Source organism: Channa argus, chromosome 21 (genome assembly GCF_033026475.1).
Source record: "Channa argus isolate prfri chromosome 21, Channa argus male v1.0, whole genome shotgun sequence".
NCBI classification, from domain to species: Eukaryota; Metazoa; Chordata; class Actinopteri; order Anabantiformes; family Channidae; genus Channa; species Channa argus.
Genome location: NC_090217.1, coordinates 15,232,104 through 15,253,713, shown reverse-complemented (window position 1 = coordinate 15,253,713; position 21,610 = coordinate 15,232,104). Strand labels below are relative to the sequence as shown.

General features: G+C 40.7%; 1 protein-coding gene across 1 annotated transcript; it reads left to right on the top strand.

The window, feature by feature from the left end:
• The first annotated feature begins 3,319 nt into the window (after positions 1-3,319).
• On the top strand, positions 3,320-20,319 carry LOC137106391 (basic helix-loop-helix ARNT-like protein 1). The gene is made up of 17 exons (XM_067489588.1): positions 3,320-3,504; positions 9,970-10,081; positions 10,247-10,285; positions 10,369-10,410; positions 10,542-10,699; positions 10,776-10,858; positions 10,946-11,038; positions 12,054-12,171; positions 12,312-12,467; positions 15,185-15,422; positions 15,894-16,000; positions 16,219-16,369; positions 16,585-16,643; positions 17,133-17,244; positions 17,413-17,506; positions 17,952-18,048; positions 18,577-20,319. Exons 1-17 carry the CDS (start codon positions 3,462-3,464, stop codon positions 18,732-18,734), a joined length of 1,860 nt encoding a protein of 619 aa, XP_067345689.1. The 5' UTR covers positions 3,320-3,461; the 3' UTR covers positions 18,735-20,319.
• The last annotated feature ends 1,291 nt before the right edge of the window (positions 20,320-21,610 follow it).

Genomic DNA, 21,610 nt, shown 5'->3' with positions numbered 1-21,610 from the left:
TTAAATCTGCATCAGTGTACAGCATATAACTTATTGCTTTCCGATAATTTATTAATCAAATAAATTCTCTGGGAGATTTGTCCAGCTCAGTGTATATATAAGAAATGCCATGTGACATTTTGATGCATTCAATTGGGGAATAAGCAAACGAATATGCAGTAGTAAATCATATTCACAACATTCATATAAATGCATTCTCTTTATTTCTGGAAGCTCCTCAGTTTCCACGGGCAAAGGTAGAGACGTTTTCATCCTTTGGTAGAAGCAGCACCTTTTGTTGTTGTGAATCCAAAAGGTCGATAGATGGCGCTCTTAACACACTGTAGTGTTTTTCATCCGATGGGACGTCTTCAGTAAAAAGCTAAAGTTATGTGAACACAATTATCCATAAGTCTGATTGATCGCTTCTGTTAAACCAAACCATATATTTAGTAATTTAATAGATCTTAAATATTCTATCCTGCACATAAGGACATTTTTAGATATCCCCATCCTGCAGCCCTGTTGTCACAGCTGAAGCCTCTATCACGTGTATATTCCCGTTACACACCTGGCTACGTGGGCGAAAGGCCAAGAATTCAACTTTCTTCCAGCAAAGATCGAGCTGTGTTACTCGGGTTTCCCTTAATCCCTTACCCCGATTAAGGAAACCGGGTTTTTAGGTAACATGAAGAAATAAGGTTAGTACTGCAGAAAGATAACGTACCTGAGACAGAGGTGAGTGTCGTGTCATGCCCCCATTATTATCAAGAACTATATTCGTCAACTACTTCACTGAGTTATTGTTTGCACATTTCCAAAAATATTTAGCATTTTTTCCCCATTATCTATATCAGTCTGGTGTAATTAAACACATGGACCAATGGAACACTGTAGACTGGATTATTTAGAGGAGTTATTAGAAAAAACAAAACAAAACAAAATGGATGTGACGTGATAAAATCTTTAGTGTCCATATTTAACAGGTGGTGTCAAACTGACTTAAATGAAAAGATACGGGTGAGTAAATAATGTTTCTTTGCTTAGTTTACCACCACGTCAACGATTAAATGAATACGTCTAGAATAGCTTCTGGATATGGCCCAACTCACACCAGGAACATTAAGTGACATTATTATGTCCAAAAATAAATAAATAAATAAATAATTAGTGTCCCTGTCAGGAGATCCGGAGGTGGGGATTGCGAACTCAGAAAGGTCACAAACGGAACTAAAAGGCTCCAAAGCAGTCGGCTGCACACGTGTTGCCTTGTTAACCAAATAGACCCGCAGACCAAACAAGGTTATTTTTACCTCACAATGTTTAAAATGTCAAAAAGGCTGCACAGCTAATATTTTATATCTGCTAGAATGCTTTGCATTCTAAAACGAATCACTATAGCGCTTAGTGATATTGCAATTTAATCATTTCATGAAATACAAAAAAATACAGCACTGAAGAAAATGTAGTTTACGTCAATCTGTATTGTCTTTGATCATTGGAATGATAACTTGGAAATGTTTATGGTGTAGCCTACAATCCCCCTAAAGGTTTACTGTAAACCTCTTTTCTGTCACCTAAAAATGTTTCCAGGTTGGTTAAGTGCACACTCTACTTTCTCCCCAGATGGACTTTTAATGGGTTATTGAGCCAAACGTCTCCACGTGACCATCGGGTTATATAATATATAGGTCATCTGTAGAAATCTAGACGTAGATGCCACATCCGCCTCATGATACGCTATTCCGCCGCCGCCATGTTGTAGCGGGGTTGTGACATGGATAGGGAGAACTCTCATTTATTTTGGTCAGTGCCCCCTTTTAGCTTATCGGGGTTTTATGTATTTTGACATTTTTACATAGCAATGATAACTTTCTCATAATACGTTTATGTTAACTTTCATACGAAGGTATTTTGGTATTAAAACCCACATTAAGTTATTTTAACAACATTTTCTGCATCATATTAGATGATTTAATTTGGGGGATGACCGGAATTTACACGCGTTAGGGAACGCGGCTTTTCCGTACCAACATGGCGGCCGCGTTGACGCACCGCCGCTCGCAGCCTCGGTCGGTCTATGTAGGTCAACACGTTTCTTAGTGGCACGTGCAGCCTTTCCTCTTACGTAAAGTCTCGTGCAAAGGTCGCGAATTACACTATGTAGGTGAAGGCCGAAGATCGTCGACGTTAAACTGGAGGAAATGAGGTCACCACTGTAGAAATTATTGATTATTGTGAGTTTTTCATCATAAAGACTATGCTTGTTTTGAGCAGTAAATGAAAAAACCTAAAAATATTAAATAAGGTTTTCTCATACTGGAACTTTTTGCTCTACGTTATACAAAGTAAACGTTAGACAATGTAATTATAGTTTAATATGGCTTATACTTTTGTCAAATACTATTATTTCCCCCCTAAGCTTGCAGAACACCCTCATTCTTGCTCTTGAAGATAGTAAATGGCCACTTACAATGTTGAAGTTGAAAACAATACTGAAAATAGTTGGCTTTATTAATACATTTCCATAAACTATTCGAATTCCCTAGTTCATTCATGAGGGATACTACGGATATTTTCCAGGAAATAAGGACAGAGTGAGACCTCTTTCCTAAAGATCTTCGGAGGAAACGGAGAGCGCGGATTTTTGACGCGCGCACGTCATGTTTTGAGGTCACGAAAACGTGCGTAGCACCAGGGGGAATCGATGTCACCGGTTCTGCTACGGCAGCGCTGGCTCCGTTTGATCTGAATCCGACTGACTTTGTTACGGCTGTCAACTCACAGCACAGTTGACAGTGCATGATTATGGTGTGTGTGTGTGTGTGTGTGTTTGTGATGGGCAATTCTGTAGAACATTTACTGCACGCATATTTGCATATGTTTGCTATAAAATGATAACGCAAAAACAAAAAACAAAAAAACAATACACACATTAGGCATCATTTTTACTGCCGCATCAGTTGCGTTTAAGGCGTCATTACAGCGTAAGTAGACTGACGTTACCTACCATTGTGTAAAAGTCAATCCTCTTCACGCACGCAAACATGCCTTTTCTTTATTCTCAGACTAAATATGTGCTGTGAGATGAGCTGAAACTCGTGCTCTGCAGTCGTCTTTGTTAAATGCTGCATAGCTGCTCTGTCAACACGGATGAATGAACCAAAAAGACGATGAAGGAGGAGGACACAAGCACGAATCCTCCCATGTGTCCTTGTTTCCTAAAGGACCTGAATGTTCTGCTCTCACTCATCCCTCACGTTTTTTTGCTTTTTTTTTACCCCCACCTCCCACTCCGCCTCCTTTGTTAAAAAAAAAAAAAAACTACGGGAGGAGGAGGGTGAGGAAAAAAATGAAGTCAATTATACAACAGGCCGGCTCTTTGCAGCTCCCTCCTCCAGCTTACTACTACAACTGGTGGCTCCACATGCACCGCGGCGCTCCGTAGCCTTCATCGGACACAGCGGCTCCAGTCCGAAGGCATGTCGGCCGGCTGCGCTGATGGGACGGCGGACAGGACCGCAGGTAAGCGCTCGGGAAGGGTCGGTTTTACGGTGTAGAATCAGCCTGCGACTTTATTTGACCAGTGTTTGCTTCTTAACATTTGGTTCGGAAACTCAGAGCATGGGTCATTTTCAGAAAGTCAAACTTCTTGCGTCGCTTCTTACATGCAATTCTACTAGTCAGGGCCCGGGTGAACGTCAAGGCAGCGACCCTGGGTGGGTACAGTCAGGCTTACTCTAAAAATGTATTCACAGAGTTTGACAACAAGCCACCTTTACTTCTCTAATCTGCAATATCGATGGCACCCAGCCTGACGGAACAACGAGGCTGGAGGGTGAAGCTTCAGGATGTAGCAACAGCCAGGCGTCAGTCTGAAGACCCGCTCTACCCAAAATACCGATTGGCAACCGGGGAACAGCCGTAGTGGTAGTGGAAATCTGTCCATTCATTAATCTGTGCGTGCTCGTCTCCGCCGAGCAGCGCGCAGTTGCATGAGCTTTGTTCGCCTGTTGGGAGGTGGGAAGGAGACACATTGATGCGTTATGAGAAGACGTCCTATGGGGAAAACGCACGGAATCACGCACCATGATGCCCGCTTACCTGCCACTCATCCACCGTCAATTATCTTATCTTGATAAACTGGATGCTTATCAATAGCGTGTCCAAGATTTTGATTTTCCTAACCTCTTCAAAAGTGCCGTAGGGCAGCTGATGTGGCTTCACAGGTGTGTCTGTACGGGAGGTTTCTGGTGCTTAAAGCAAACCTGTGCATTCTTTTCCTTCACCTCTTACTTTTCCCCCCTGAGTTTTGTGTGTTTGGGTGTTTTTTTTATCCACCGCAAATCCCTTGTGTATATAATTTGGTTTTGGCTAGTGTATATTAAAATCTTCTCACTATGACTTGTGCATTAATCTAGTTCTGATGATTAGTATAATCAATCCCGTAATATTGCCGCATTCCAATGTTCTGTGTGAACCAGTGTGAAATGGTGAGAAATAAACTAATACGTTACCATTACAACCACACTGACCGTATTTGTATTGAATATGCTTCTCCGAATTATGTTTCTGTTCCAATCACCACAGTGATTAGGAAATGCTACAAGTAGCCTCCATCTGGCTGTACTGCGACAGAAAACCATTAGGAGGTTCAAGGAACATAAAGAGCATGAAGAGCAAACACCTTTCTACAGAAAAATGATCCATGTGATGATATAGAGTTGAGGATTGCAGCCTGCATTGTTGTTCCTTTCTATTCTCCTTAGCCATTAAATATTTAGCTGTGATTTAAAAAAAAAATACTAATAGAAATAAGCTACTAAAATACCACTCAGAAAATGTACAAAGCATTATGATGTCACGGTAAATAAACATTCGTTTAGCATTAAGTTCTTTATGTCACTTAATTGCTAAAAAGCGTTCTTTGGAATTCCATATTTATCGTGGAAGTGTGATGCAGACTATCCAATTCACAAAGCACTAAAGGGCCCAGTCCTCATTCTGCAGCTCCTCCCAGCTGCAGTCAGAGCAGGAGATGTTCACCCCTCCGCCGCATCCAGACTGCAAATGAAATGAGTCGTGGATGCACAAAGCGATGTAAATGTACATTTTTTTGTCTGTGTCTAATATAAATTACTGCATAAAAAAAAAAAAAGATCCTGTAACATGTTAGTTAGGAAACAGTACATAAGGCACACGAGAGCAAATATAAAAACGCACTTTATTTCTGTGTTTGATTTATTTACTTTTTTGGACAATACTGATCTTCCATATATCTGTGTATCCTTTCTTCAGCTTCTTCTGAATCTGGGTCAGTAGATCAGTAGAGCAGCGCTGCCTTCACCGTGCAGCAGAGGGAGGTAGTCGCTCCCTGAACACCTAAAACAAGAAGCACTGCAGTAATGTGCAACCGGCAAAACTTTTTCAAGCTCAAAATCGACAACCAAACTGTACGAAAGGCCCAAAGAAGCTTTTAAATGGACAGAAAAATCCCTTATTTTTCAAGACTCTATTGCAATAAGTGACGGACACAATAGGACTCTATAAGTTACTATGTGGTGTGATTATGCTTCTCCGAATTATGTTTCTGTTCCAAAGAAGCACTGTAAAATCATCTATCAATGATAAACTAATAAGGGCATTAATTAACTTTCTAAATAGCCATTAAATATGCTGTCAAGCACATTAGAGTCACGACTGGCCACACACACTGCACATCTCTAGTAGCTCCAAAAGCAAAAAAGCGATAATTGCTTTGGTTATTTGATCCAAATGATGAATGTTCCGTATCTGATTTTCTTTGGCAGGCCGGCAGTCTATAAATACTTTTAAAGAAATTCTTTTGAAGGAGAAATGATAGTGAATATGAATAGCCCATCAATCTCATGTACTGTATCAGTTATTCCGGAATGTTTAATTACTCCTCACAAACCGGTTTGAGGAGTTGAGCAGAAATTGCTTGTCAATCAACCAGAAATAATGTGTTAGATCTCGAACATTGGAATGTATAGCAATTCTTTTGTTCTTCATTGTGGAGGCAGGGCACTATTTTGTAACGACACTTTCCCATGTGATGCACGTAACACTCAAACAATTAAATGAACGTTCTTCGTGCATATTATTGCATTTTAATACTTAATGTCCTCTCAAATGAGACTGAAAGGGGGTAGGTAAAGCCAAAGCTTATTTATAACCCCACCCCCACTTAGAAATAGCCAACAAGGTTTTATGTATATGTGGCCCAGTTACGGCAACCTACTTTAAAAAATGTTTATTCCAAGAAAAGCATCAAGTACTGCTGCAGTAGGGAATCATTTTAAAGACGGCAGCACTGGTCCATGCAAAATATGAAAAAACAAATTATACAGTTTCATTCTAAGAAACACCATTAATACCATCTTGTGGTTTTTCATACAAAATATGTGTGTTTTTTTTCTACAAATATTAGGAACTAATAAATCCTGAGGGGTTAAAATCAGCTCCACCTTTATCAACAAAGATCTGTGACCCTCATTTAAATTAATTACTGTACATGTTTTGCAATAATCCCCATAATCAGTATTAGTTTTTTTTGGTTTGTTTTGTTTTTAGAGAAACCACTTTTACTTTTGTACTTTTAGTAAAATGTAGATCATTTCCTTAGTACTTTTACTATTACTTTTAGGAGAGAAGTTTTTTAGGCCAATACTTGTACTTGTACTAAGCGTGTACTGGGCTGTGTAGCTGCAGACTGCTCAGAGTGTCAGTGCATGACATTATTAAGAGAGACAGTTGTAATGTTGTGGCTGATAAAGGGTTGGTGCCCATGCTAAGATTTAGACACAGGTAGCCCCCACCCATCCCAGACTAAACTCATTCAGTGACCTTTCTGCAGGTGAAATTGACCTCTGAGGTCCTGTTGTTACTACCTCAACGTGGGGCCTTAGTTTAGTTGCGTTTCTTCTCCTTACATCTCTTTGTGTGTCGCTGTTGCTATTCTGAGTGCTTTGAAAGGATTTCGTGTTTCGTAGTGGTTGGTCTGCATTTTTTTGTAATGAAGTTTTTTCTATTTTCATTTTCATTGTTGCTAATTTGGATTTTCATACACTGTTTTTGTGCCTCTGGTAAATTTCTTTTTTAGACCAAGTGGATCACCAACAAAAATAACTGATTAAGAGAACTCGTATAACATTCTGTGAGAGCAACAGAAACAGCGGAGGTGCATTCACTGTTTTACACGCACGAGTGCACATTAGTAGCGTGGACGTGGAGCACTAATGGATGATGGCCATGAAGCAGCCAGTCATGTTGAATATTACCAAAAAAACAGCGCAGACGTATGCCCTGCTCTGAAGGATTTGCAAAACAGCTGAGTAAATACAGACTAAACTCAGCCCACAACACTGGTACTGTCTGGAGGACACGGGTCAACATGCCCTTTCTGAGCAGCTACACAGTTAAGTGTGTTAATGATGCATCAGCATTTATTAGTTCCACATATTTTTATAAAAACATATCCTATTTTTAACATAAATATTTGATTGTTTTTATACAAAACCAGCATTTGTAGATTAAATTACATCAGATTTTGTATCCATACTTTTGTTCTGGCTGATTTGGCTGTAATTTATAGTGTTTGGATGCGTTTGCTTAACGTCTCCTCCTTAGCCTCCATGACCTGTGGTTTTGGTTGGGTTGTAAATTTGTGTGGATGAACACCTCTGCTCTTGTGGAGTTTTAAAGCATGAAACTTCAGTGCAGGGGAGAAATTAGTTTCGTTGCATAAAACAGATAACAGCCTAAACGTGTGTCAACAGCTCATTGGAAATAAAAAGCCCTTGACAGTTGTTTTTTGGCTCAACCTTCTGGTTAATTGTTGACTTTATCTTTTTATTGTGGGAGCAGCTTGTGACTAATTGAATCCGTGTTTATACTGCCGTCCATTTGGTCAATGCATTGTGATTACCGGTGCTCGTCCATCACGTCCGTATTCTAAATCGGGCCACATACTCCATTTTCCATCACCACATACTTTACCAAATGCGCTGGTTTATTTTGCCGGTTTCAGTCATATAGTGTGTCGCGTGCTGCAAGTTCAGCCAGTCGCCACCTTTCTCGTCACAGTTCTAGCTCTGGTGTGACTCACGATGTATGTGCGTGCACTCAGCTCCGCACAAAGCTGACACTGTAATATATGGCACGTTTTAGCCGGTCAGCTGGAAAACCTTGGACAGGTACCCACAGGGAAATGTCCTGACTAATAGAGAAGCAGCAGCATCAGTGGTGTTGTGGGTGGATGCTGAGGGCCGACAAGCCTTCCCTCCCACATTCCACTTTTGCGTCAGTGATGACCCACTAAACTCCTTTTCGAGGGATTAATGAAAATTATGTCTATATCATTAATGTTTACTCCACGCTAAAGGCTCATGTCTTTGTTAGTGATGTTTCACTTTTGTACCCGCGGGAAGGAAGATTATGACATGTTTAGCTCCACGTTGTCTTCTAGGAATCTTAAGTATAAACTTACATTTACATGTCATTATACAAATCCTGAGGGCAAACAATAAAATGTCATTTAAAGGTTAGAGAAAACACACAAGTGTAAGCGTTCTTCTCTTTACTAAAATGATTATTAAAAGTTTGCCGTTATTATCAATCCGTTTTTTCCTCTGTGGAGAAAAGTTGTAGAATATGGGTCAGTCACAACGGTCACATTGAAAACACTTTGGTCCCACAATTGGAAGTCACAATTTAAAGTATTGGGAGTCCTGAGAGGGAACTAGGTCAGTGTTACAGCATTATATAAGCATTCGGTAAGACGATAGCCCAAACCCATTTACTCTCACGTGCCTGACACACTCTGAGCAAAGCTGGATGTTTGGCGCCATTCAATGGCAATCTAGGGCCAGTGCATTGACTTCGCCTAGAAACAGATGACCACAGAGTAGGACTAAGCTATGGTATGTGCTCGGGGGGGGGGGGGGTGCAGAAGTGAGAGTGACGGAGAAGAATTTCTGGCAGACGCGGACCAGCTTTTGTTGCCTGCCTGGTTCCACAGTTAGACAAACATTCCTGAGCAAGACATCAACCTTTCAAAAATAGCTACCTCCCACTACTGCAAACAGATTTGTGAGTCATCCTGATTGTTTTCACAAAAAGCTTAGCTTTAAAAAAAAAGGGGGGGGGGGGGGGGTCGGGGTCTAGATATCAATGGATACTTTTCAGTTGCTAACAATAATGTGCTAGAAAAATAAAGAGTGGTGTGACCTAAATCAAAATGAACACTGACCCTAGAAGGATAAAGGCAGAATAGACTACTTTATGATTAGCAAATACTGATCTATGTACTGTGTATAGGAATGAATTATAAGGAATGATAAAATAAAATCATTTAAAAATGGTTCTTAAAACAAAGAAATACAAATTATGAAAGTAAAGAAGCATTAATTTGACATTATGTTTATGAAAACACTCTTTTCACCTTATATTGTAACAGTTTTCCTATTAATTCACTTTTTTGGATATTTATTAACTAGCACTGTGATAATTTCTACAAATGTGTACTATGATTAGCTTTCAGTGTGAATCAATGTTGTGCTGCTAACAAGAGGCTGCACACAAAAGGGGCCGGTGATTAGCTCAAAATAGCTTTCGAAGCCTGAAGGTGCATTGACTTTCTTGTTGCCACACAGTCCGGGCGAGGCCTTGGTGGTGTGCGTGAATCACCAAGGCCACACCTTGGTTTTTTTTTTCTCTTCATTTATTTATGCAGTTAAAATATTCAAAAACAACCAAAAGAAAACCGATGAATGCTTTGTATTTGCAGCTCACTATGTCCAACAAACTCAACGACCCCTAGTAGCAGAGCATGTCCTAGTCATTCATTCATAGTGAATTATTAATAGCGCATCCAACAAGCCAGTGCCAAGGAAATCTCAAGGTGGATGTGTTTATTTGCCGTCTCTCACATCAATGTGTTGCTCGACTGTTGCTTTTTCCGTGTATTAGATCCCGCTGCAGAGGAGGAAGGGCCAATCCAGGCAGGCTCCTCTGTGCCGGGTATCGAACTGCCAAGGAAACGAAAGGGAGTTGTGGAGGGGAGGTCGGACACCCGTGTACAGTAAGAGACCAGCTATGTTGCTTGTGCAAAAATAAAAAAAAATAAAAACCCACGATAATCTTACCTTAGGTTCTCTGGTTTGAATCCATTTACTGTGCTGTCCAGTGCATACATTGTTCTCATTACACACTATATGACTCCCATTATGTCTGTTTGATCTCGGAGGCAAAGCACTGATTTCCAAATGGATGATGACCTCAGCAGGTACGCTGACTTCCTGGCAGTGTTCACACGCTTATAGTAAAAAATGCTGGCACAGAATTTGATTTTCGATCCCATTTTTGCAGGTCGGAAGGAGAGGACCAGCAGGTTAAAATGAAATGCTTCAGGTTATTCCTTTTTTTTTTTTTTTTTTTTTTTTTTCATCTACTGACTAATAATTACTGTAATACTACTAACTTGAAAGCCATGCAGCAGGTGTGAGGGTCTCACACTGACTGATAGCTGAGTGTATCTACAGGGAGCCTCACCGTCAGATTGAAAAGCGACGGCGGGACAAAATGAACAACCTCATTGATGAGCTGGCTGCCATGATCCCTGCCTGTCAGCCCATGGCTCGAAAACTCGACAAACTCACCGTGCTGCGGAAGGCTGTGCAACACCTGAAAGCCCTCAGAGGTAACTTTTAAACCACGGGGTTGTTTAAAATGTCGGAAAATGTCTTAAAGCTTTTGTTGTCCTCATGGTGTTTCAGCTGGGACGGGCAGCGCCTTTACAGACACCACCCACAAGCCTTCCATCCTGCCTCATGATGACCTCAGGCACCTTCTACTGAAGGCAGGTGCTCATCTACAATCCCAAACAGCTGGGTTTGATTATATGTCTATCTGTGTATTAATTTCTGTCTGTCTGTGTGTCCCTTAGGCTGCTGACGGCTTCCTGTTAGTTGTAAGTTGTGACCGGGCAAAAATCCTGTTCATCTCTGAGTCCGTCTCCAAGATCCTCAACTCCAGTCAGGTGTGTTGCACAGAGTAAATTCCAAGTATATAATAGTATTTGTATTCTGTATTTTTTTTTAATTCTGTATGTACTGCGTTTATGGCTTATGTCTAATAACTCTAATTGGCCAAATAATTAAGTTTTAATATTTCTTGAAAAAATTAAATTATATAAAATGTATAAAACAATTCTGTTTTCCTCAAGGAAAAAACTAATATATAGTTAGGATATAATTTATAGTATATGATAGTATATAATTTTTTTTAGAGATTATTTTTCTGCTATCAGACACTATACAGTCTAGACAGAGACAGGAAAAGGAGAGAACAAGATAGCGAGAGACGATATCCAGCCAAGGTCCTGTAACTAAGAGTCCAACTGTTTAGTTATATAGCACAGTATGCGCTAACCATTAGCATGTGTTCAACACTATGTTTGGACTGTGTATTTATTGGTATAATTAGATGTAATTTTGAGTCAGTTTATGGTATTTTACTTTATTTTGTACCTCACGTCCTCACTGGCTCTCAGTGTGTCTGCAGAGCCAGCAATCCGAGCATTTCTAACTTCCTCAAAGTTAGTTTATAATGCTCGGCAGTTGGAATGATAACCACACGTTTGACATTGCTGAGCACATTTTTCCAGCTTTGAGATACAACTGGAGGCAAGCAGAAAAGAACAGAGACTGAGATAAAGAGACATTGTGTGGGCTGAAGTGAAGCACATGCTATTTGGGGCATAACCACTAAACCATGACTGTGATGCATGCTGCAGTTCTCCGTCACAGCCGAAACACATTTACGCCCTGCAAAGCTAATAAAACTGAGTGAACTGTCTCCTTAGATTTCACGTGAGGTTTTGGAAAAGTAACAACTGTAAAACTGAACAAATCCCACAAAATGTTAGCGTCTGGTGGCCATCTTTTTGGTAATCCACAATGCAAGTCTGTTAGTATGATGCAAACAAACACAGTTGATAAAACACAGAGACATAAAAAGGCAGATTCGTCCATGCTTGTCATCTGGGTTCACAGCTGGAGCTGACTGGGAAGAGCTTGTTTGATTTCATCCATCCCAAAGACATCAACAAGGTAAAGGAGCAGCTGTCATCTTTGGAGCTGAACCCTCGTCAGCGCCTCATCGATACTTCAAGTAAGTCTGTCGTCATGTCTGCATTGAGGGGGGGAAAAAAATCTAATTGACATGGAAGACAGCACTGAGAGTTGAAGAGTGATGCACATGGAGGCTAACTGAAATCAAACATGTCATCAATGCCGTCTCTCTTTGTGCAGGTGGGGTGCAGGCCCAGGCAGACACCCCCACCAAACCATTCCACTTGTCCACCGGAGCCCGGAGGTCTTTCTTCTGCCGCATGAAGCACAATGGCGGCGAAGTGGCGGGGAAGCGTGCGGACAAGCTCTCGTTGCCTGGCACCGTCAAAAAAAAAGGTGCGTTTAAACTTGGAGCTACTGACTAATAACATCACAGCAACCGAGGAAATTTCAGTTTTCTCTCAGTGCTTGTCTTCGGTTCAGTCAGCGACATTGCCATTTATCCAAACGTGTTCAAGAACAATGGATCTGTAAATATAATAAATCAATAAATAAAGCTCGTAAGGAGACTGTCGAGAGGAGAGGAGACCTGCGGCAGCAGCTAATGGCAGTGTCACCCGTGTGTCGGCCGAGCAACAGGGCAAAGTATCAGGTTATAATGCTGAGCAGTCAACTTGCAGCTCCAAACAGCTAATGAATGAACCCGTGATTGCGAAGCGTGAATAAAACAGTGCCGCAAAACCGAGACAAATGACAGTATCTCGACTCCCCTTCGGTTCACATGACCACTAGTTGCACTGATCCACTTCCGTTGCTCAGTGCTGTGCCCTATTTTCAACTAAGTACTTCCAGTACTGTTCCGTTTTTTAGTGCACTTTGAAATATCGGATGGAAGTGCTGAGCAGTTAAAGGCCAAGCAACCGGTGCCAGAAATGTCAGACTTGGATGTGTTTTGGGCTCCGCCCTGTAACTCGTACATGAGATGCATTTCTATCATTTACAGGACGCAGCTCAGCCATAACTGATTAATAGCTTAAAATCCCAAACCGGTTGGACCCAAACCCTTTAAAGCCACTCGGGTCAAACAAGAAGAACACAGTCCTTTCAATCTTTGGAGCACTTAAAGTGTCTCACTTGAGAGGACCTTCTTTTTTTTCTCGAAAAAATCATCGGTAGTACTCAGCGGTCATGTTCAGCCCTGCGACTGCCCGGCATTTTAGTTCGAAACAGATGAGGAGGAGGAATGAGGATGTGTAGCAATAGATGAATAAGATGTCTTTGAAAGTGTTTCTAAGCCGTGAGGTCAGTTTTCAGGCAGCCAGTGCAAAAACAAACAAAAGCAGTGGAAAACATGAGCCCTGTCCAGGAGGAAATACAGATTGTGATCTCTGATGAGGAATAGGTGGAGAGGTGAGTCCCCCTCCCATTTTCCACCTGCCGGGGCTGATCGTAAGCAGGACGGCCTTAACCTTCACTTCTGTGGTTCTGTGGCATGGTTTCCTCCTGATCTGCCATAGAAGTATTTATGAAAATCGGTGATGATAATGGTGGTGATCATGTAGGTTTTCAGGATTTTCAGGTTAATTTTGATCACTTTCTAACCAAATACATGGTTTTTGTCATTAATTTAACATCAACAAACAAACAAAAACAAAACACTTTTCTCAATGTGGGTCAGTTTTGCTGGTTTGATAAGTGGAAAGAATTCTGCAGTTTTTTTTTCCCAAAAGATGCCACAGTTAAACAAAAAACAAAACAAAACATTGTCCTGCACAGGAAGTAGGTCATTGTTACATTGTATAACCATGAAGTCAGAACATGGTCCAAACCCCATCTAAACCTAATTGTGGCGACATAAACCAGAGGTTTGGCGCCACCCAGTGGCAAAGATCAGCAACTGTCCTGCAGGGTATAAGGACACAAAACACTAACGTTCTAGTCCCAAACAATTTCAACTTTTATGACATTTAACCACAATATGCAACAGAAATATTGTATTTTTAATACAGTATTGTTTTTTACTTTTTATGTTACTATATATACTTTTACTTTAATTAAAGTAAAAGCCATATCATGATGATAGTATTTTCTTTCTCTTGTGAACAAATATCAGGTATTGACCATCTATCTATCAACTGATCCTGACACTAAACTCCATTTTTGTGTGAAAACTATTAAAAACTCGTCATCCACGTCCATGCTAGTTTACTGAAAACCATCTTCGCATAAATTCGGAGCCAGTCCGACACCGGGCTGCTGCAGCACAAATTCATTTAATCTGGTGTTTTTCCTGTTTGTGCAATATTTGCTAAAAATACCTTAAAGTTGCAGACAGTATAGAGTATGGAAGTACTGGAGATGGGCTGACACATTGTTAGCTTTGCTTGTTTCATGGGATCACAGAGAGAGAATGATGTCACGTACAGAATCGCACACAAAGACAAACTGAATCCAGATAAACACAGACGAACACACTGACCCTCTTAAATTTGCAGCTCATGTGGATCACAGCTATTTTGTATCATTTTTTTTGTTTTTTTTTGCTGTTACCTCGCTGCCGGGGAACCAGTTGAAGTGACTCAGCTGAGGGGAGCTTGTTGTTTGAGGGATTTTTGAGTTGGAAAAATCATTTATCAATCAACTATTCACGTCATGTTCAGTCCTGGAGCTGCACAGCATTATAGTATTCAAAGTATTCAAAGGAATACTTACAAGTTTTGCATTTAGAATCATTAAGGTGACGCTACATACTGTTTGAAATATATTTTAAGTAGAAATATGCAAAAGTTTGAAACGGCGAACCGAATACATTTTACACTCACAGTGAAACTCAATCCTAAACCTAAAATAATACCAATGCACCATCAGCTGGTACAAATGCTATTTTATGACCAAAAGTAGTAAAGATCATTAAAGTTAATAAAAAGAATAAATGATAATTACATTTATATTTGTGCAAAAGTTTGCATCCTCCTTGATAAATTAATTAAAGCATTAAAAATTCATTTACTACTGTTTTGCCATTTCAAAATAAAGGGATGCAAACTGTATCCTTTGCACATGACTGTACATTCATAATTTTTTGCAGTAATCTGACAAACTGCTTGTATCAGCAGACACCTACAGATACTGCACCCTCCACTGCACTGGATACATGCGGAGTTGGCCGGGCAGCCAGCTGGACTCCGAAGGTGAAGCAGAGAAGGAAACCTCGAACCTGACTTGCCTAGTGACTGTGTGCCGCCTCCACCCCCACGTGCCCCACCAGCCCGCAAAAGACATCGCCATCAAGCCCACGGAGTTCGTCACCCGCTATGCAATCGACGGCAAGTTCACTTTTGTAGACCAACAGTGAGTTTCCTGATTCTAACTACCTCCATCTGCACAAATTCCCATTTATTGTCCTGTAGTGAGTCACGGGTTTGTTCTGACGCAGTTCCGCTGAGAAAGAAATGGCAGAGCTGTGTTGTGGTGAGGAGGCCGCTGAGCGCACAGGGTTTAACAGAGTTTTGTCAGTTCAACTGTCAGTGGAGATAATCCTTTCTGTCTTTGCCGTTGTTTCTCAGAAGGAGCTGTGCATCTTGATGGCATCACATGAAAATCTCTTCTCATTTTTTGGGAAGTAATTTCGCAACAAAGTATAATGAATCATCCCCTCAGTCTTCCAATACCTATACATGTGAGGCTTATTTGTACAGTGTTAACTCTCATTTCTCTTTCACTGATCCGTTTGTCCTGAGCACAATCCAAAGAGACAGTGAAAGAGAAAGACAGAGAAAGCCAGAATACCTAAACTCCCTATTTGTTTTCTGTCTTTCCTAGAGCCACGACAGTCATCGGTTATCTGCCGCAGGAAGTTCTCGGCACATCTTGCTACGAATACTTCCACCAGAATGACCTGCAGCACCTGGCAGAGAAACACAGGCAAGGTGATGGAGCAAAGTCCCTGCAGATAGCAAATATAAGGCCACACAAAAAAGGACAGTTAGGCACAAAACCAGACCTCTGTGTTTGCAAACGGAGCATGTTTAGCCTAGAACGAATGTCATTCCCATGTGTAGCGTTTAATGTACCGACCAAAGGACTTGAAGCAGCGCGCTGATTTTCCGCTGTGCTCCGTGGTGACTCATGTGCGATCTCTTGGCAGTTCTTCGAAGCAAAGAGAAGATTGAGACACAGTGCTACAAATTCAAAACGAAGCACGGCTCCTACATTTCCCTGCAAAGTCAGTGGTTTAGTTTCACAAATCCATGGACCAAAGAAGTGGAGTTTATCGTGTCCTTAAACAGATTTGTCTCGTAAGTAGTGATTTAATTCTTTCAATCTGATCTTGTTTGTCTCTTTTTTTACCTCTTTTGACTCTTTGGATCCACGCTAAAACTCCTCAACACTCATTGTCCTGAACTTTTGTTTTTGATGTTGACCTCCTGTCATATCCCCACATTATCCATTAAATTGCCCCAGAACAGTTTTGTTTCTTTTACAAAGCAGCATATTAACTTATTTGAACCAGCAGGGGGCCTGATCACACAAAAGATGCTGAGGAGGCAGGAAGCTCAAAAGCACTTCAAGGTAAGAGATACCATGCATACAGTTTCCTCTAAAAGTATTGGAACAGCAAGACTAATCCATTTGTTTGTGCTGTACAATGGGGACATACAGTATGTGTTTAAGATCAAAACATGGATATGAGACAAAAGTTCAGTATTTCAGCTCTTATTTAAGAAATTTCTTCACTGACTGTGAAGAAATCCACAGTCAGTGACTATAGCCGTGTGCTCCACCCACAGAAGGGTGAAGGTACCACAATCCACCATTTAAAGAAATTATTATGAACAGAAACACCGAGGACATAAAGTACCACATGATGTAAACCCCTCATCTGCAGTAAGAATCAGAAAGTCAGGTTGGAATTGGCAAATAAAAAGTACAGAGATGATCCACAACCAAGAAGTTCTACCAAAGTGATGAAAACAACAAAGTGTTCACATATTTGCATTTTTCTCTAGTTTGTGAATTTTCTACGTACGATGTTGAATTTACTTCTGTTTTCTTTCACAGATGACACAAAACAAATACCTATAATTCCCAGCCTCTCCAGTGGAGTGGGTACAATGATCTATGCAGGGAGCATAGGGACCCAAATCGCAAACGAGCTCATCGACTCCTACAGGTGCATTTCGTTTCTTTAAGGAAAAAAAAAAAGAAAATTTAATAGAGAAAGCTGCATCCCCTCTGAAATGAAGCCTCTGTGGTGAAATGTATCTTTTGTATAAAGTTTTCAAAGTTTTTTTTTTGTTTTTTTTTTTTTTCTCTCTTGCTGATCCTTCATTTTGAGCAGGGTGAACTCCTCTCCATCAAGCGAAGCTTCCAGTCCATTTGGCCCAAACCAGGACAAATGTCCACTGGTTTCCCCACAGACCAGCGATCTGAACGTGAGTGGTCTAAAATGCAGCGCATTAACATGGAGGCAAATCACACTTTTGGTCCGCTTTTATCACAAAACTCCAGGAAAAGTTCTCCAGTTCATTTTGCAAATTGTGGCATGTTGAGTTCTGGTTGCGTAGGCACAGAATTTGCACAGCTCGCACAGACTATGACCAGACAGTTGATTGACTTCATAACCTCATCCACACTATTGTGTATTGTTCCTTGTAATAAAATTATTACATTAAGTTTTTTATAAATAACTTATAGTAAAGACTTGAGTTGTAAATCAACCATTTTGTATTTGCTCGTTCCTCGAAAAGGTTTATTCAAATGTAACAGGAAACCTTAAAGATGTGGGTCACTGGCTTCTCCTACAACTTGTTTAATTACACACTCTGATGGAGAAGGTGTGTGTTGTGTAGTGTTTTAACATAAAATGGCTTGTTCCAGGCATCCAGCAGAGAGGATGGAGCGGACAGTTTGTCACAGTCCCAGTCTGACTCGAGGACAGCGGCGAGCGCTAGCACTGCAGCTCCCGAAACTACAGGTAATATCACAAATTTGCTCCGAGGCTTTTACCAGTTTTAATGTATATTTCTGCAAAGAAGAAGAAAACAGTGACAAAAGTCATCCAAGCAAATGTGAGAAATGCTTGACTTTTTTTAGGGGGGGGGGGGGGGGGGAATAACTGAAGCTGTTGTTTTACTGTTGACTACAACTCATAATTTTTCGGTTTTACAGACGATTCTTTTTTTCACTTTACTCAGTGGAGACTATGTTTTTCGGACTGGTGGACAAACAGCTAAATAGTTACTGAGGAAAATTAGCTAAAGGATTAAAGTAAATATCCACAGGAGTTTTTTTCAGTTTTTTTTTTTTTACTAATTGCATAAAGACTTAATCTGACATTATATTTGGCCAGTAGGATTTAAATAGTCCACTTTATCAGTGTCTTTCACATTTTACAGTATTTCCCAATTAGCACATTTTACCTTCTTACCTTCTAAATAAGGTCAAATCAATTATTTTTATTTATTTTTTTAAAATCTCCTTTTCTTTGCTCTGTTTCCCCAAGGCGAGTCATCCCAGCTAGAACTAGACAGCATGGTGGTCCCGGGCCTGAGCAGCTTCAGCAGTGACGAGGCAGCGATGGCGGTCATCATGAGCTTGCTGGAGACGGATGTAAACATGAGTCCGTCAGGGGACTTTGAGGACTTGCACTGGCCTTTCTAGAGGACGAACAGAGTTACAGCCCCTCTCGCGTGCTCTCGTGCTACCTTCTTACCCGTTGTCGAGAACTTCAGTCCAGTCATTCGTTGAGCGATTAATCTAGCACAAGGTCACAACTGTACTTAGAAGCTGATATAGGTTTACTGAATTTGTACTCAGCCAGTGTTTCCCTGGCTCTTGCCTAAAGGAAAGTGAGCTAAAGTGTCCTCGGAGCCTGGGGGGATTCAGTGTCTTCCTCAGTGACACGTCGAGGTCCTTCAAAGGGGCTTAAACCCAGACTCTCCACAGGACAGCTGCTGAGCCCAGTGAGTGATCAAGGTCCGTGACAGAGACTTCTGCTGTCTGCAGTGCTGCTAGATAAAACTCTTTAAACCTTTGACATTCGCTAAAGCTTTGGTACAGTCAGGATGCACACGCTTTCCGCACATGCGTGGTTTGATTTCCATTTGTTACTCCGTTTAAAAAACAAAAAAAAAAAAAAAAACTCTCCTCCAGACACATTTCAAACCTTGTAAAAATAAAATGGAGTTGAGTTGTGCTTTGTTCAGAGCAGTACGTACTGTAAAAGGCTTAAAACAACATTTAGCCCCACGCTTAAGAAGTAATCCAGGTTACTGAATGTGCAGATATGAAGATGTTACCGGAACTGGTCCGGTCGCACTCGGTTTGGAGGATGGCAGCTAGCATGGCCACAGGAATCCTTTAACTGAGCTGGTAAACAAAACCTTAAAAAAAATCTTAAGCCCAGTCATCGATAAGTACTAGGTGTCAGAAAATGACACTAAACCTTTACAAAAAAACCTTTTTTTTTAGCAAGAGACCAATAAACACTGTCACATTTTCTCAGCCAGATAACTGCAGCTGTCTGCAATGAGCTACCAAGAAAACCTGTTTCACAGACAGAGCTTTACTGGACTGTTTTTATGAAAATGAATACTTGAATATGGATTCCTGTTTACACTTTTGTTTCCAGGATATTCAGCCGTCATTCAGCTTCTTAGTAAATCTAGAAAATCGGTCCTTCTATCAGAAGAATGTGACAAGCCGCATCTGTCAGGTAAAGGTCCAAATAAAAAGGTCCATCCTAAAAAAATAAAACATATTTTTGAGAGTATAGGTTCAATTTAAAGGACTGTTTTTGCGTAAGGTTTCAATAAAGGAAAGACCCAGTTCCACTGCAGGGACCAGGAACCCTTTGAGGAACTTAGGTCCTCTACTTGCATTTCCACTGGAGAAACCAGGGCCTGGATGTAGTTCTAGCCCCCCACAAAAAAGACCCTGGTCAAGAAAAGTGCTTTCTAAAGGTCCAGGAACTGTTTTGGTGGAGCCTTCAGTGCCGAATGCTGCCAATTGTTGAATACCGCACAGCAATTTACACATCTGAATCCCGCTGTGCATATCAAAAGTGGCCCAATATGGTTTCGAACATTAGCAGGTTAATTTGAGCTCTAATCCTCCTCGGGGGTGAGAATGCTAATCCCAGCTCCCTTTGATAGGACTTTTTATCTCAGACAAGGTTCCTGAACCTTTGGGTGGAAATGCATTTGATGTGTTTTATACTGAATGTGCACTAAAGGACTGAGCCCTACTATGCCTATACTGCGTGTTCTCATATTACATATTCTATACTCCAGACAGTTGTGTGTGTGTGTGTGAAAGTAATTTACTGTACTCTGAACTCCTGGGAAAATATGAAAGAGGCAGAACCCTTTTCTGTATTAACAAGGGACAAGTCAACATGTTTTGGGAGGAAAGAGTTGATTCATGTTTACTGTTGAGTCTGGTCCTTTGAACCCAATCCCCCTTGCTGTTCGTGTTACCCCGAAAGTTGTATTTGAACTGCCTACCACTGCAGAGAAATTAGCCCGTGTATTTGTGTTTCCACTTTTTTTTTTATGTATTTCTGAATGTTCTATTACCACAACAGCCTCTTGTAAAACTCCACCTTGAAGCATCTCCACATAGTTTCAAAAACAGCTATTGTTAATTTAATCTTAATCGAGAGTAAGAGAGGAGAGTTTGATGCCCGTGTTAGAGTGCGACACCTAAGGCAGGTTGACAGACAATCGTCAGAATCAACTTGTTAATTCCAAACATCTGGAATGGTCGACTATAGAAAGTAAGTTAACCCTCATTGAAAAATGACCCCTGTGCTGTATTGCAGACTTACGTGTAAGAATATGTGTAGGTGGGATTTTACTTTTAAACCCGGTCACAGGCCTTCACACAGCATATGCAAACTCTGGTTATATCACTGGTTCCTCTAATCTTGAAGCATAATGTGATTCTGTTGCCTTGAACACGTGTTGTTCCTGACAAGGTTCAGTTGTAAATTGATCAATATGCGCTTTTTAAAAAAAAAAAAATACAACTGTTGGAACGGGACAATATTCTCTGTTGCTGTCAGTGCCATTTAAGCAGACACACACACACACACACACACACACACAAATGACACATCCTGCTATCAAATGGCAAACTGTCTGATATTGCATGTGCAAGTTGTCGATGTATCTGCTGTAACAGAAAATTGAGGTTGAGGTCTTTGAAAGTAAAACTGTTTTTCATAAATGGTCTGAACTCTTATTTTGTATGACATCATCATGAGTAAGGGGTCTTGCATTTGCTTTTTGTTCCGACTCAGAGATGAACAATGAGTAATGATTTAAATGAAATCGTGCCACCATAGCTCAATGGGGAATCTGTGTGTAGTAAAACACACGGAGGCATTTCAAATGACAAAATATGAACATATCCAGTAATATACACAATCACTAACTTAACTTGCCTGCTGCATAACATTAAAGACTTTGAAGTGCATTGTCAGCACTTTTCAACTTAACTTAGTCATTATCAACATTCGACTTCATCCTGTGTCA

What these genes read in the sequence shown, in the direction of transcription:
- LOC137106391 (XM_067489588.1), top strand. Translation starts at nt 3,462, where the DNA reads ATGTCGGCCGGCTGCGCTGATGGGACGGCGGACAGGACCGCAG. An exon ending in AGATCCTCAACTCCAGTCAG is followed by an intron (nt 11,039 to 12,053) that starts GTGTGTTGCACA and finishes CTGGGTTCACAG; the next exon opens with CTGGAGCTGACTGGGAAGAG. An exon ending in GGCAGAGAAACACAGGCAAG is followed by an intron (nt 16,001 to 16,218) that starts GTGATGGAGCAA and finishes ATCTCTTGGCAG; the next exon opens with TTCTTCGAAGCAAAGAGAAG.